General features: G+C 42.4%; 1 protein-coding gene across 7 annotated transcripts in view; it reads left to right on the forward strand.

The window, feature by feature from the left end:
- RBM33 (RNA binding motif protein 33) overlaps positions 1 to 13,207 on the forward strand; it is a 135,368-nt gene that overhangs the window by 5,766 nt on the left and 116,395 nt on the right. For all 7 annotated transcript variants that reach the window (XM_087712481.1, XM_087712479.1, XM_087712483.1 and 4 more), the window contains exons 2-3: positions 2,450 to 2,525; positions 12,580 to 12,628. In XM_087712481.1, the coding sequence (XP_087568607.1) occupies positions 2,450 to 2,525; positions 12,580 to 12,628 (125 nt within the window). The remainder of the gene's footprint in view (positions 1 to 2,449; positions 2,526 to 12,579; positions 12,629 to 13,207) is intronic.

Genomic DNA, 13,207 nt, shown 5'->3' on the forward strand with positions numbered 1-13,207 from the left:
CTCTGAAGTCAGACTGAGCTAGTCGCTCCTAGAAAACTCTAAAAAGCCTCTAAAAATGCCCTCTACAGGAGGCGAGAGAATACGTGCCTCATTTGCATAAGAGATTCTTCCCTTGTTAACCCTTGCTTAACTCTTAAAAGGCGAAAAAATCCTTATGCAAAAGAGGCCCCTAGTTCTCTGGCCTCCTCCTAGTTAATACTGAGAGCAGACACCAAGCCACTGTGACTTGAAATCTGGTAGCAACTACCCTGGCTTTAATTATTTTAAGAAAATTATTTAAAATCCTTTCCTATCCCTGAGGAGACTGGTGAGGCCCCGCCTCCCTTGCCTCTAGTGACTGCACGTCCCTGGTAGTTGTATTCTCTATGAATTTGCCCAGCCTGTTTTACATGTTTGTGGTCCCAACTTAAGGAAGTACATTCTGCAGTTAAACGCAAAACTTCCTTTTGCCTGTTGTCAATGTGCCACATTCAGTTTCTTTCAGAATTTTAAAGGTTTCAACATAACAGAGAACAGAACTCTTCATTCTATACATTTTCTTTTATTAAATTTTGAGAATTGTAGTTCAGTATGTATGGAGGACATCAGGTTAAAAAAATCTGACATGTTATATTTCTCCACCTTCCTTTCTTTTTTTTTTGAAAGTATGGAAAAAAAAGATTGCTAAGAGTCTTCATGAATCCTTAAATCTATTGGTTAAGTATTGGCTATGTTCCAATATTATAGACGACATTGCATAAATTCCATGTGCGTAAAATGAGTAATACAAGAAGTGACCTGAACTGTGTGTAACTTAGATTTCCGTAAACACGTTTATTTCACATAATTTGCATGTCACTCATTTCATTACATTTTGTGCAGCCTACAGCAGTAAGTCATAATTGCCTGACAATATAGGTAATAATTCTTATTACCTTTCCTTGAAGGCCCAAAGTATGTTATTCTCCTGCTTTTGGAATCCAATAAAGGAAGAAGCAGTTCTAATTTGCGAGAGTGGGAGAGAACGTGACAAAGCATTCCAAAAGAAACTTTTTTTGTGCTGCTCTCACCTAGAATCTTGGTGGGGAGAGTTAGTTTCGTTAATCACCAGCATCCTCACTTCAACAGAATCCACAGGCCAGAAAAATTCTACTTCAGGAACAGTCCTGAATACCCCAAGTCATAAAGGACTTTATAAGCAATGACCAGCATGTAGAATTGTACTCAGAAATGTAGTGATACCTAGTGTGGCTTCTGCAAGATGGAGAACATTTTGTTATTCTGACGTTTGCCCCATCAACAGCTGGTCTGCTGCCTTTTGAATTATTTGGAATTTCTGAGTAGATTTCATAGGAACTAATTCATTAATTGTAATATAATGAGAGTATGAGTGATAGCAGAAGATCTCCCATGGCTCCACTAGCTCTGCAGTTGGAGTCATGAGTCCAGGAAAAAATCTACTCAGATCTAATAGCATAGCGCCCCCCAGTCTTTTGGGTACCAAGGTCTGGTTCCGTGGAGAAATATTGTGTGGTTTCGTGTGCTGCCTGTATCCTATAGATAGGGCTTTTCTGTGGCACAGTTTTTGGCATGCTGAGGCCAAGTCCCGATCCATGGCCCAGAGGTTGGTGACCCTTTTTAGAAGTTTCTTCCAAGAGATTGTAACTGCATCTCTATTATGGCCTAAATATGTAATTATCTTGAATTCAGGTGACTTCTGGATAAACAATCTTGCTGGGATTTAATTTCATTTTATATGTAGGATTGTAGTATAAAAGAGATTTTTGAACGATAATTAGGCAAATAACACTTGTTAAAACTTTTTAGTGAACATCATGTAGTTCAGGCCTGTGCAGGCCATGCCCACCCTGGGTCCGCAAAGGCAAAAAAAATCCTGATATGTCTCGATATAGTCCACACGATCAGGTTTGACAATAGATACTATAATTTTAAAAAGGAATTCCTACATGAGGGATAAGCAGCCTAGATTATTTTGGACTACAGTTCATATAGTTTTTAATAATTGGCTATATGGGATGGACTTGTAGTCAGATTATCCAATTATTTACCTTCCCCTGAAGAGTCACATCTGGTCCGGAGTTACAGATAGTCAAAGCCTTGTAAGAATCACCTTGATTTTTTTCAACTTTTTGTTTATGTTGCACATGCCAGTCTATAGCATTCGCTGTTCATTTCCATTAGTGCAACTTTCTTACAAGAGCAGGGATGTATTTATGATGGTGCCCAGCAGTAATTCTTAAAAAGGATTAAAAGCAATTTTAAAGTTGTTCACCTGCAAGAACAGTGCAGAAACCCAGCATTGCTTATTTTATTATTAAATTTGTATGCTGCCTAACTCTTCTATAGGGTGACTCTAGCATGATTCTTCAAAATAATACAAGTACTGCTGTCTGAGAATCCAATCATTTGTTTCATGCTGTTAAAATTATCAAATATCTTTTGTTTATAGAGGATGACTTCGATTGTCATAAACCTGGTGCAGAAAGATCTTGGAGAAGGAGAACTGGAGATGATGATTGGGATAGGTAGGTCTCTTTTTCTTTTATGCAGAGATGTTTTCTACTATATGTCATTTGTTTCTCTCTTTTACTGTGTTAATTTACAGGATCTAGAAAACATTCAAATACAGACATCAATGTGTTTGTTTATCTGCCATATGCATAAATGTCGCTCAGTTGTAGAGATATGCATGCCAGCTATTAAGAGCAGGCAGCGGACATGGGCCACTTTCTTTAATGAGACTGGCATTTTGCTGTGGAATACATGGGTGGGGGGGATTCATGGACCTAACAAAAATGAGCAATTTATTACATTTTTTTCTATCTTTCTAAGTATGTGCCTATTTATACCTAATTGTATATAACTGTTCATACTTGTAGCTGTACTCCTTTATATAACGTGTGTTCACTAGCACCAATGAATAATATACATATTTAAGTTAACAACAAACAGGATAAAAAAGACCGATATATAAACTGGGAGCAGTTGGTCTGCTTGTGACTTCCAGAATGGAATATGCCCATTAGGGCCCCAAGCTAGTTGGCAGAAGTTTTCAGGCCCTTTTGGAAAGACAAGAATTGGTGGGGTGGGGGAGATTTCACCTTGTCGGGTATGATATTCCAGAGGCGGTAGCTGCAGCAGAAAAGGCTCTTCTGTTAATGAACATTTCATGGTATATTAAAATCTGTAGTTAATGGAATTTAATTTAGTGGAGACACCATCAAAGCTGACACCAATCAGAGCATTGAAAAACTTTTAAAAGTATTGCAAGATCAGAAGAAGTAAAGAGACTGGGCCTATAGAATTGCCAAGAGTTGGACATGACCGAATGGATAACATCTTCAATTTATTGGACAAATTGGATGCAGTAGACAAAATTTGAAATTTTGATGAAGTTGATTTAACAGATTTTGCTGTTGATTTAAAAGATCGCTGGGATGGGTAAGCCTGTGTGACAAAATGGAGAAGATCAGGGGCTCAATGAGGAAGGGGCTGATTGCATAATTTGAATCTATTTCCTTGTAGTTTGTTGGGCTTTTATTGTAACTGGGCCAGAGCGAAGAAAACAGATTAGTATCTTTGGCAATGGGTGGAAGCAACACTATGGGAACATATTACTCCTGCTGCAGCAAGTGGTGGAATTGAAAAAAATGATATTCAAATAAACGGACACTTTTATATGTACACAAAAAGAATTTTACAGATTTAACAGGCCTTTAGATTTGCTAAACACCTCTTCCCCCCATTAAAATCAACATTTTATTATACTATGTTCAGCAACGCTTACTTTTGCAACTGGTTTTCATATATAAATATATATATCTCCACTGGGGTCAAATAATTCTATTGAGAAATTCCATAATTTAAACTTAGTTAGGAATTCATCTCTTAACTTTGTTACATTCTTCCTTATGTTCAAATCTACATTTGTCATTGCTATTCATGTAGTGATGGAAGGGATGAACAATACTCTCTTCTACACACACACACACACACACACACAAACAGAGAGAGAGAAACGTGTCTATGTGTGTGTAAATAAAATGAGGTACCTTATTTTGCAGACTATAAGACTCTCCAGACTATAAGATGCACCTAGCTTTTGGTGAGGAAAACAAGAAAAAAAATCTACCTCTGCCTCCCAGCAATTTGCCTCCTTGCAGCAAACAGTCTGGTTGGCTTCAACAAGCCGGATTTAGCACAAGCAGCTGATTGGCACTTGGATCTGCTTCCTGGAATACCACTGATCAGTTGTTCCAGGCTGTGGGGATCATCGCCGCCTCTGCGTGCCTTATTTTTGGCCTCTGCACGTCCCGTTTTTGGCCTCTGCATGCCTCATTTTCAGCCTCCGCATGTCCTGTTTTCAGCCTGTTCCAGCTGGCGGAGATTACCTATCCTTACCGCTTGGAATGGGGCTGAAAACTGAATGCGTGGAGGTCAAAAATGGGGCGCACGGCAATGGCTGCATTGGGAGGTGGCTATCCCACAGCAATAGCAATAGCAGTAGACTTATATACCGCTTCATAGGGCTTTCAGCCCTCTCTAAGCGGTTTACAGAGAGTCAGCATATTGCCCCCAACAATCTGGGTCCTCATTTTACCCACCTCGGAAGGATGGAAGGCTGAGTCAACCTTCCACAGCCTGGAACAGTTGATCGGTGGTATTCAGATCCAATCGCCAATCAGCTACTCATGCTAAATCAGGCTGTGCTGAAGCTGTTCTTGCTGTTTGCTACAAGGAGGCAAATTTCTGGGAGCAGAGGCCAAAGGGTGTGGACCAGTGGGTGGGCCGAGCTTCGGCAACATTTGCTTTATAACAAGCACAGACACTCACTTTTTTTTTGGGGGGGGGGAAGAAGTGCATTTTATAGACCAAAAAATACAGTACTTTAAACTTCGTAAGCTTTTTTAATATACTAAAGATTCAAGCAGAGAAAAGCATTGATTTTTCCACCTCGGTGTTATCTTTAAATGAGATTACATTTTAAACTAATATGTATAATAAGCCTCTTAAAGTAACATTTACAGCATATTTTCTGTCACTTACCCTGCTTTGGTTTTATGCTTGTTTGTGAAATCAGAAACCGAGGACAATGTTTTAAAGCATCCTTCCCCAAAATATGATATTCTGCAGATGTTTTGGGTCTGTAGTTCCAAGAAGTGTTGATAGGGAGTGAGAAATCCAATCCTTGGCCACTCTCCTATGGCATACCGCAGGACTCAGTACTCTCTCTACTCCTGTTCAATATCTACAAAGAGCTACTGGGTGAGATCATCCACAGCAATGGGTTGAAATATTATCAATATGCTGATGGTACGCAATTTCACATGTCCTGAGTGATGCTATGCTCTTGTGATAACAGATCAAGATCCAGTTTTTGACATCTTTAGTTTTGGATGGTGTTGCACTGCCCTGTTCAGACTCACCTTGCAACTTGGGATACTTGTAACTTTTTCTCGAAGATCAGGTAGCAGTCATGTCTAGGAGAGCCATAGTACAGCTTCAGTTAGTGCACCAGCTTTAGCCTTTCCTAGATCAGGACTCTATCAAGCATAGGAAATAAGGAGTCCAGGCAGTACAAATGAGTGTAGGTTTATTCTGTGCTAATACTCTCTATAAGAATCTGAACTACTAATGGTCAAAGCAGATTGGCAGTAAATAGGAGTCTGTGGCATGGGTGTCAAACTCAAGGCCCACGGGTTGCTTAGACCTGGCCCATGAGTCTACCCTGGAAACAGCGAAGGACCGGTTCACAGTGCATCTGCCAGAGAAAATGGAGTGTGGGAGGGCCATGCCTAGCTCTCCCCCTGTCGTTTTTGCTGGCAGAGAACTGTGGGAGGCCGTCGCAGCTGAATATGGAGCTGGGGGGGGACTGCATGCAGTTCCCCTGATCTCCAGTTTCTCTGGCAGAGGGCTGCAGGAGGCTGTCACAGAAGAAAATGGACGTCGAGCTGACCACACCCATCCAGGTCACGCTGCCCCGGCCCCTTGTGGCCATCAATGAAATTGGGTTTGACACCTCTGGTCTATGGATTTCCAGTTGGGCTGATTTTAGATTTCTTGTGGGCGAGAAGGAAGGCTGGTGATACATTTTATTTCTCCCTCGAGTTCAGCCTAGTCATTTATTGGGTCTCTGCACTCTTATCATTCTTGTTTGAACTACTGCAATGCGCTTTACCTGGGGCCGCTCTTGAAATGCCTTTGGAAGTTTCAACTGGTAGAAGGTGTGGCATGAGAAGCAATCTTTGGGCCCACAGAATGACCCATGTTACACCACTGCTTCACGAGCTGCACTGGTTGCTACCCCATTTCCCCAAAAATAAGACCTAGCTGGAAAATAAGTCCTAACATGATTTTTCAGGATGCTCGTAATACAAGCCCTATCCCCCAAATAAGCCCCAATTAATATTGTCAGCCAGAGGGATGCATTTAGTACTGTATTTTCCCCCCAGAATAAGACCTAACCAGGAAATAAGGCCTAACACATCTTTTGGAGCAAAAATTAACATTAAGTCCAGTCTTATTTTGGGGGAAACCTGGTAGTTTGCTTCCGGGTGCAGTTCAAGATTTTGGCTATAGCCTTTACAACCCTGCATGGCATGGATTCAGAGTTCTTGATGAACCATATCATGCTGCTCAGACAAGCCCATCCTACTCGTGCTGGCAGAGGAGGCCTGCTGAGGATCCCGTGGTCAAGGAACTCCAAGTATGGGATCCAACTGTAGTGCTGACCCTCTGGAACATCCTGCTCCCCCCCCCCCGGGAGAGATTCGCCTCTACCCTGCTATCCTTTTGCAAGGATCTGAGGACCTGGCTCTGCTGGTTGGCCTGAGGACCAAATGGTAGAGTGCATCACTGAAGGTGGTTGCTGAACTATGGACCCCACCCGCCCCTTGCACTTCCTGCTCCACCTCCCACTCATCTTTCCAATTTTGTATTATTGGGCTTCCATTGTTTCCATTTATTATTCCTTTAATATTGTTATTTTTACATTTTTAATCACTTCCTATTTTATTGTTGTAAGTACTGTATTTTTCGGAGTACTAGATACACTAAGGTTTTGAAGAGGTGAATTAAAAAAAAAGTTTTTGCACTCTGCAGACCTCCCAAACCCTCTGCATGCCTCGTTTTTTTTGTAAAAAATGGGGCAAGCAGAGAGTTTAAGAGGCCTGCAGAGTGTTCCTGGGAGCTGGGGAGGGGCAAAAAAGAGCAAAAGGGGCCCGTTTTTTTGCAAAAACTGGCCTGTTTTTTTTTTTAAAGGGGGGCATGCATATGATTTGGGAGGTTTGTAGAGTGCTCCTGGAGGCTGGGAGGGGCAAAAATGGGCAAAAAAACTGGCCCGTTTCCACTTGTTTTTGCCCTCCCCAGTCCCCAAGAGCACTTTGCAGGCTTCCCTAACCGTCTGCACATGCATTTTTGCGAAGGGGGAACGGTTTTGGGAGGCCAAAAATGCCGTATTCAATGTATAAGAACGCACCCAGATTTCCCCCCTCTTTTGAGCGGGGAAAAGGTACATCTTATACTCGGAAAAATCCGGTAACTTAGTATAGCCCCATGACCAGATGGGTGGCAAATTTAACAAATGAAATTAAGTATAATAAATATGTATGTCTGTATAAGTGCAACCATTATAACCATTCATTTAGCGACAGTTCAGAGTTAACACCCCATTGAAAATTGTTTTTCACACTTATGACCGTTGTAGCATCCCTGGGGTCATGTGATCAAAGTTTGGATGTTTGCAGTTGGTTCATATTTGTGACGGTTGCAGAGTGTCGGGGTCACATTTTGCAACCTTCTGATATGCAAAGTCAATGGGGAAGCCAGATACACTTAACAACTGTAGTGTTTCTCTTAGCAAATGTAGTAAGAAAGGTCGTAAAATGGGGCAAAACTGTTTAGTAATATAAATTTTGGCTCAGTTGTGATAATAAATCAGGGATTACCTTTATCATTAAACATGGCTGAAATTCTGAGAATTGTAATTCTTATACATCTGGATGGCATCAAGTTGCCTTAATGAATTAATTTAGGCCACATCTAAGGGTACTGATTGCTCTCTTGGGACTCGATAGTAAGGAGCAATAGAACTTGATGCTAATCATTTTGTAGACTATATCCTGCAATTCTGTTTTATTCTGCTGCCAATGGTTTTATTGAGGACAATGTCCGTTTCATCAGAATCCATAGATTCCTGCGATCCCAAATAAGTCATCCCAGTTTGATTTATTTGTGCTGTTCATTTCAAAGCAGTGATTCGGGGCAGGATATGAATTGCAGTAACAGTTCTTCGGTGGTCCAAATGTGCAAGATTAAGATAGTGATTCCAATCTGTATAAAAAACAAATTTAATTCACAAGAGCTCATGGTCACCCAAATGCCTGGGAGAACAGCCGGGTCCTCAGAGAATTACAAAGGTTAAATTATTCATGGTGGCCCAGCTAAGAATCTTCCAGTTATCAGTTTTATAAGGAACTGAGTAGCTGTAAACAATGCTGCTGTGTGGTTTTCTATGGATGAAATAAAAGCAGAGAAGTAAGGCTTGTTTTACTTTTCTTAGCATCACAGCGTAGGCTGAACATTGAGATCGTGCCTGTGTTTGGTCACATTCATTCTTCATCTTATACCAAGTTTGTGTTAGAAGTCTCTTCTGTCATGTTCCAGTGGCTGCTCCACCCCCAGTCCCAACAGTGATTTTTCAAGAGGCAACTCTCATCCAAGAAGCTTCTTCAGCTCTGATCTAAAGAAGCTTCTTGGATGAGAAGCAAAATGTCTTCAAAAGAAAAAAACCAGAAAGTCCAGTTGCCTTTGGGGCAACCATGACCTGGATGACTCAGAATCTCCATAGGCATCCACCCAAGTCATGTGATTGCATTTCAGGCACTGGAAAACCGGCCTGTATTTATGGCCATTTGAAGTGTCCTGCAGTCATGTCATTGTCTGTCTGTCTATCATTAAAATATGGCTTTTACTTCCAGTTTTTGGCAAGAATATTCCATAGGGAACAATAAATTCACTTAACTGAGCTGTTCGTTTATTTACTGGTGCAAAAAAATATAAACCTGTGGTGTTTGTTTAACTATGTGCAAAAACTCCATAAAATTGTTATGACCATCACAATTTTGAATTGTAATGAGCAGACCTCATTACAGTCATAAATTGAGGACGCTCTTTAGGACCTTTCTCTATATGGATGTCCATGTTACTTGTTAATTCTGTGATAATTAGTAAGTAAACATGGCAAGGGAAATGTCCTGCACTCAGATCATGTGTCAAGCCTGCAGCCATATTTTTATGGCTCTTAGAGGTGCCACACTTTTCTATTATTCCACTATGCATTTTCTATTGTGGGGAAAATGGGAGGCAGGATTTACGGAGTTAGATGGTATGTAGCCGCAACAAAATTATTTCTAGAAAGCCAAGGTCATCCTTTGTCTTTGCACCTCTGCACCTGACCAGATCTGGATGGGTGGAATCTGCCAGCATGGCAGTGGAAGATTAGACCATTTGATGGACTTGTTGGTGTGGGGGCAGGATCTTGAACTTTCAACTGTGTGGGGAAAACTGGGAAGCTTTCAGATTTGGGTTTTCCCAGATGTGCCAACATGACTCTTTTAATAAATTGGAACTTTGAGCAATATTTTGCCTTGAACTCTGATTTACTTTTAGATGCTATTTGGAACCCTGACATCATGTTTAACTTGGGTTAATTACAGTTTTACTGGTTGAGCTTGTTGACCAGACGTTTGGCAGTTCGAGACTCAAGCCCTATATTTCTCTTGCTCCCCTCTGGGAGGAGATTTCGAAATATTTCTAGCAGGACTTTCAGATTCTGTAACAGCTTTGTTCCCTATGCCATCCATCTGGTAAACTCACACGATTCATTTCTCTTGCCATGTACATCCAAGCTTGACCCTGTTGTTTCTCTGTGTCATATAATATATGTGGTATATGCATAATTATGTATGTATATATTTACCCTGTTTCCCTGAAAATAAGCCCTCCCTGAAAATATTGCAACACAGGAGCAGCCATGAAGTGACCAAGCTCGCCGCCTCTTGCACCTCAAAAATAATAAGATCTCCCCAAAATAAGGCCAAGCGCTTATGGTCAAAAGTCCCTCTCTTATTTTCAGGGAAACACGATATTTATTTATTTATTTATTTATGTCATGTTTATTTGGTGTATATTGGAGATGGTAACCCTGTATGCAACAAAATTTCATTTTAATGTATGCTGATTAGTGTACATTCAAAGTGACAAAGTTATTCTAAGTCATGTGATGGGGTGAGCCTCCGTCCTTGCTCCAGCTTCTGCCAACCAAGCAGTTTGAAAGCATTTAAATGCAGACAGATAAATAGATTTCGTGGCACGACAAAACCGCGCTACGCAAAATAGCGGAGATTAAATCGCGTCGCTAAAGTCGCGACGTCATCACCGTGCGTCATCACCGCGGGGACAACAGCGCAGCAACAGAAGGGCGTTCTACATGCTTCGTTCTTTGCCTCCAAAGGTAGCCCTCCTCCTCCAGCTGACAGCGGCAGCGGGCACGGGGCAAAGCGGGCTGCCCAGCAGCAGCAGCCTGCGGGAAGGGTCCAGCACAGCCATGGGGGGGGTAGCAGGAAGCCCGCGGGGGGCCCGAGCAGGGCCGCCGACGCTGGCGACGGAGGAGGACGCAGCAGCGGCGGCGGCTGAGGCTCTCCCGGGGCCGGCGAAGCGGGCTTGCCCGGCAGAGGCAGGCCGCCCTCTTCTTCCTCAACAACATCTCCTTGGATGGGCGGCCGTCGCCACCGGGCAAGCCCGCTTCGCCGGCCCCGGGAGAGCCTCAGCCGCCGCCGCTGCCGCGTCCTCCTCCGCTTCCTGCTGCCCCCCGCGGCTGAGCTGGACCCTTCCCGCGGGGTGCTGCTGCTGGGCAGCCCGCTTTGCCCCGTGCCCGCTGCCGCTGTCAGCTGGAGGAGGAGGGCTACCTTTGGAGGCAAAGAACGAAGCATGTAGAACGCCCTTCTGTCACCGCGCTGTTGTCGCGGCGGTAGGGTCGTTTTTTTCTTAGTGCTTCGGACGCCGCGGATTTGTCTCCGCACTTATGTTGGCGCGGACAAGGGCATCGCGGTTTTGTGGTGGAACCAATAGATTTCACTTCGATGGGAATGTAACTGGGTTTCATATATAGTTGGCATCTAGTTATGCTGACTACACAACCATGGAAGCATCTTTGGACAATGCTAGCTCCCTTGGCTAGGAAGTGAACATGAGCACCGACCCTTTAGAATCGGACATGACTGGACTGGTGAAACCTTTACCTTACACTTTTTAATCTTCCTTTGCTTGATGCTTGATTTATAATGAGCCATCAAGCCAGGGTAGACTCTTAGTGACCATATAAATATATTTTCTCCTTTACAGCCTGACCCTAATTTGGTCTTTCAGGTCTCCCAAGGGTGCCCCCATTGCCAAGTAACTGTCTGCTTTCCTGCTTGCATCTTCTTCTTTTTCCTTCTGCCTTTCCCAGCATTAGAACCGTATTCAGAGAACTAGATCTTTGCATAATGTGCCAGATGTAGGCTGATGTTTCCAATTACTTTTATGCAAAAAAAGTTTACATTTTTCTGTTAAGGAAGTTTATGCTGTAGAAACATCTTGTAAAGAATTAAAACAGGCCACCCATTTGAATTAAATTCTGTGAACTTAGTACACTTTAGTATCATTAAGTATTGGTGGGAGAAAATGTTTCTTTACTTAAAAGAACATTTTTTTGTGCTTTTGAAACAGAAACTGCATTCCTTTGTAATTAACCAGAATTATAAGTTACATCTAGCAATTGCCTTTGTTCTCTACAAGTAATTCTTGACCAATGACCATAACAGTGCCCGCCGATTATGACTGTTGTAAAGCGGGCTATCACATGAAGATCCAATTTTACAACAGTAGCTAAATGAATGCAGCAATTTTAAAGTGACTGCTGTGGCCATTAAGTAAATTTGGTGGTGGTTAAGTGAATCATAGCTTTCCTGTGGGTACACTTTTGCCAATAACTGGATATAAATGCCAATTTAAACAAAACTTTGTCGTGAAAGTCAGCTTGGATGAACAGTTTTCTCTCGGCCTAACCCACAGGATTGTGATTGTAAGGAAAATAGGATGAGGAAGATGTGTTGGATATGTTTGCTGTCCTTTTTTGTAAAAAAAGGGGAAATATAAACCAACAAAACTCATAAAATGTGCTCACATGACTGCAGCACACTGCAAATAGCCATAAATGTGGCTCAGTTGCAAGTACCCACAATCCAATGACATGACTATGGGGAAGTTCAACCTTCAGACTTCAAAAATGAATCCTAAGTAGCCCCCAGGTAGGTTCAATGGTCACTAACTGGTGTAAGTTGAGGACTACCAGGAATTGATTTTAGTATAGAAATGAGACCTTCTCACTTTCTAAAAAATGAGGTCACCCACTTTTTAGTCTGCCTTATTCCTGAGATCCACAGGTATATTTTGTGTAAAGTAGAATGACATTGACTTAAATAATGCAATTTTTACACTGTTTTGAAGTACTGACTGTATCTCTTTTCTTTTTCCTAGTGAATTGGATGATGACTTACTAGGAGAAGATTTGTTGACTGGCAAAAAGGTAAAAATCAGTCTGTTTAAAGTATATCTTAAGATAGTCATTTGTTTAAAAAGTAATTTGACTACTTTACTTAAATCCACATCAGTGCAGCTCCTGATGGCTTAGAATAGGGGTGTCAAACTGGACTTCTTTGAGGGTCAGATCAGCATTGTAGGTCTCCTCTGTGAGCTGGCAGGGAACGGGATGGATGCCTCCTACAGCATCCAAATTGGGGCGCAGAAGGGGCACGCTCTGCCCCATTTTCAGCCTCAACGGCCTCCAGCACTTTACCAGACAAAACGGGGTACATGGGCACCTCCCCCTACACACACGCAGGCACACCTCATTTTTACCTTCTATGGCCTCCAGGAGCACTCTGGGCCAAAAATGGGCCGCACGGGGCCTACACACAGCCCATTTTGGCTGGCAGAGGCACTGTGGACTGGTCCTTTGATATTTCCAGGCTGGCCCCAAGGGGTAGATTTAAGCACCCGGCCTGCGGGCCTTGAGTTTGACTCCCCTGGATTAGAATCTTCTCTCTCTAGCTGTTCCAATAAAGAAATCCAAATGCTGTGCTGGAAGCTTGCCTCTTTATTTTAT

Source organism: Thamnophis sirtalis, unplaced genomic scaffold (assembly GCF_051295495.1).
Source record: "Thamnophis sirtalis isolate CommonGarterSnake01/CBP01778 unplaced genomic scaffold, rThaSir2_p1.2 scaffold_4, whole genome shotgun sequence".
Taxonomy (NCBI): Eukaryota; Metazoa; Chordata; class Lepidosauria; order Squamata; family Natricidae; genus Thamnophis; species Thamnophis sirtalis.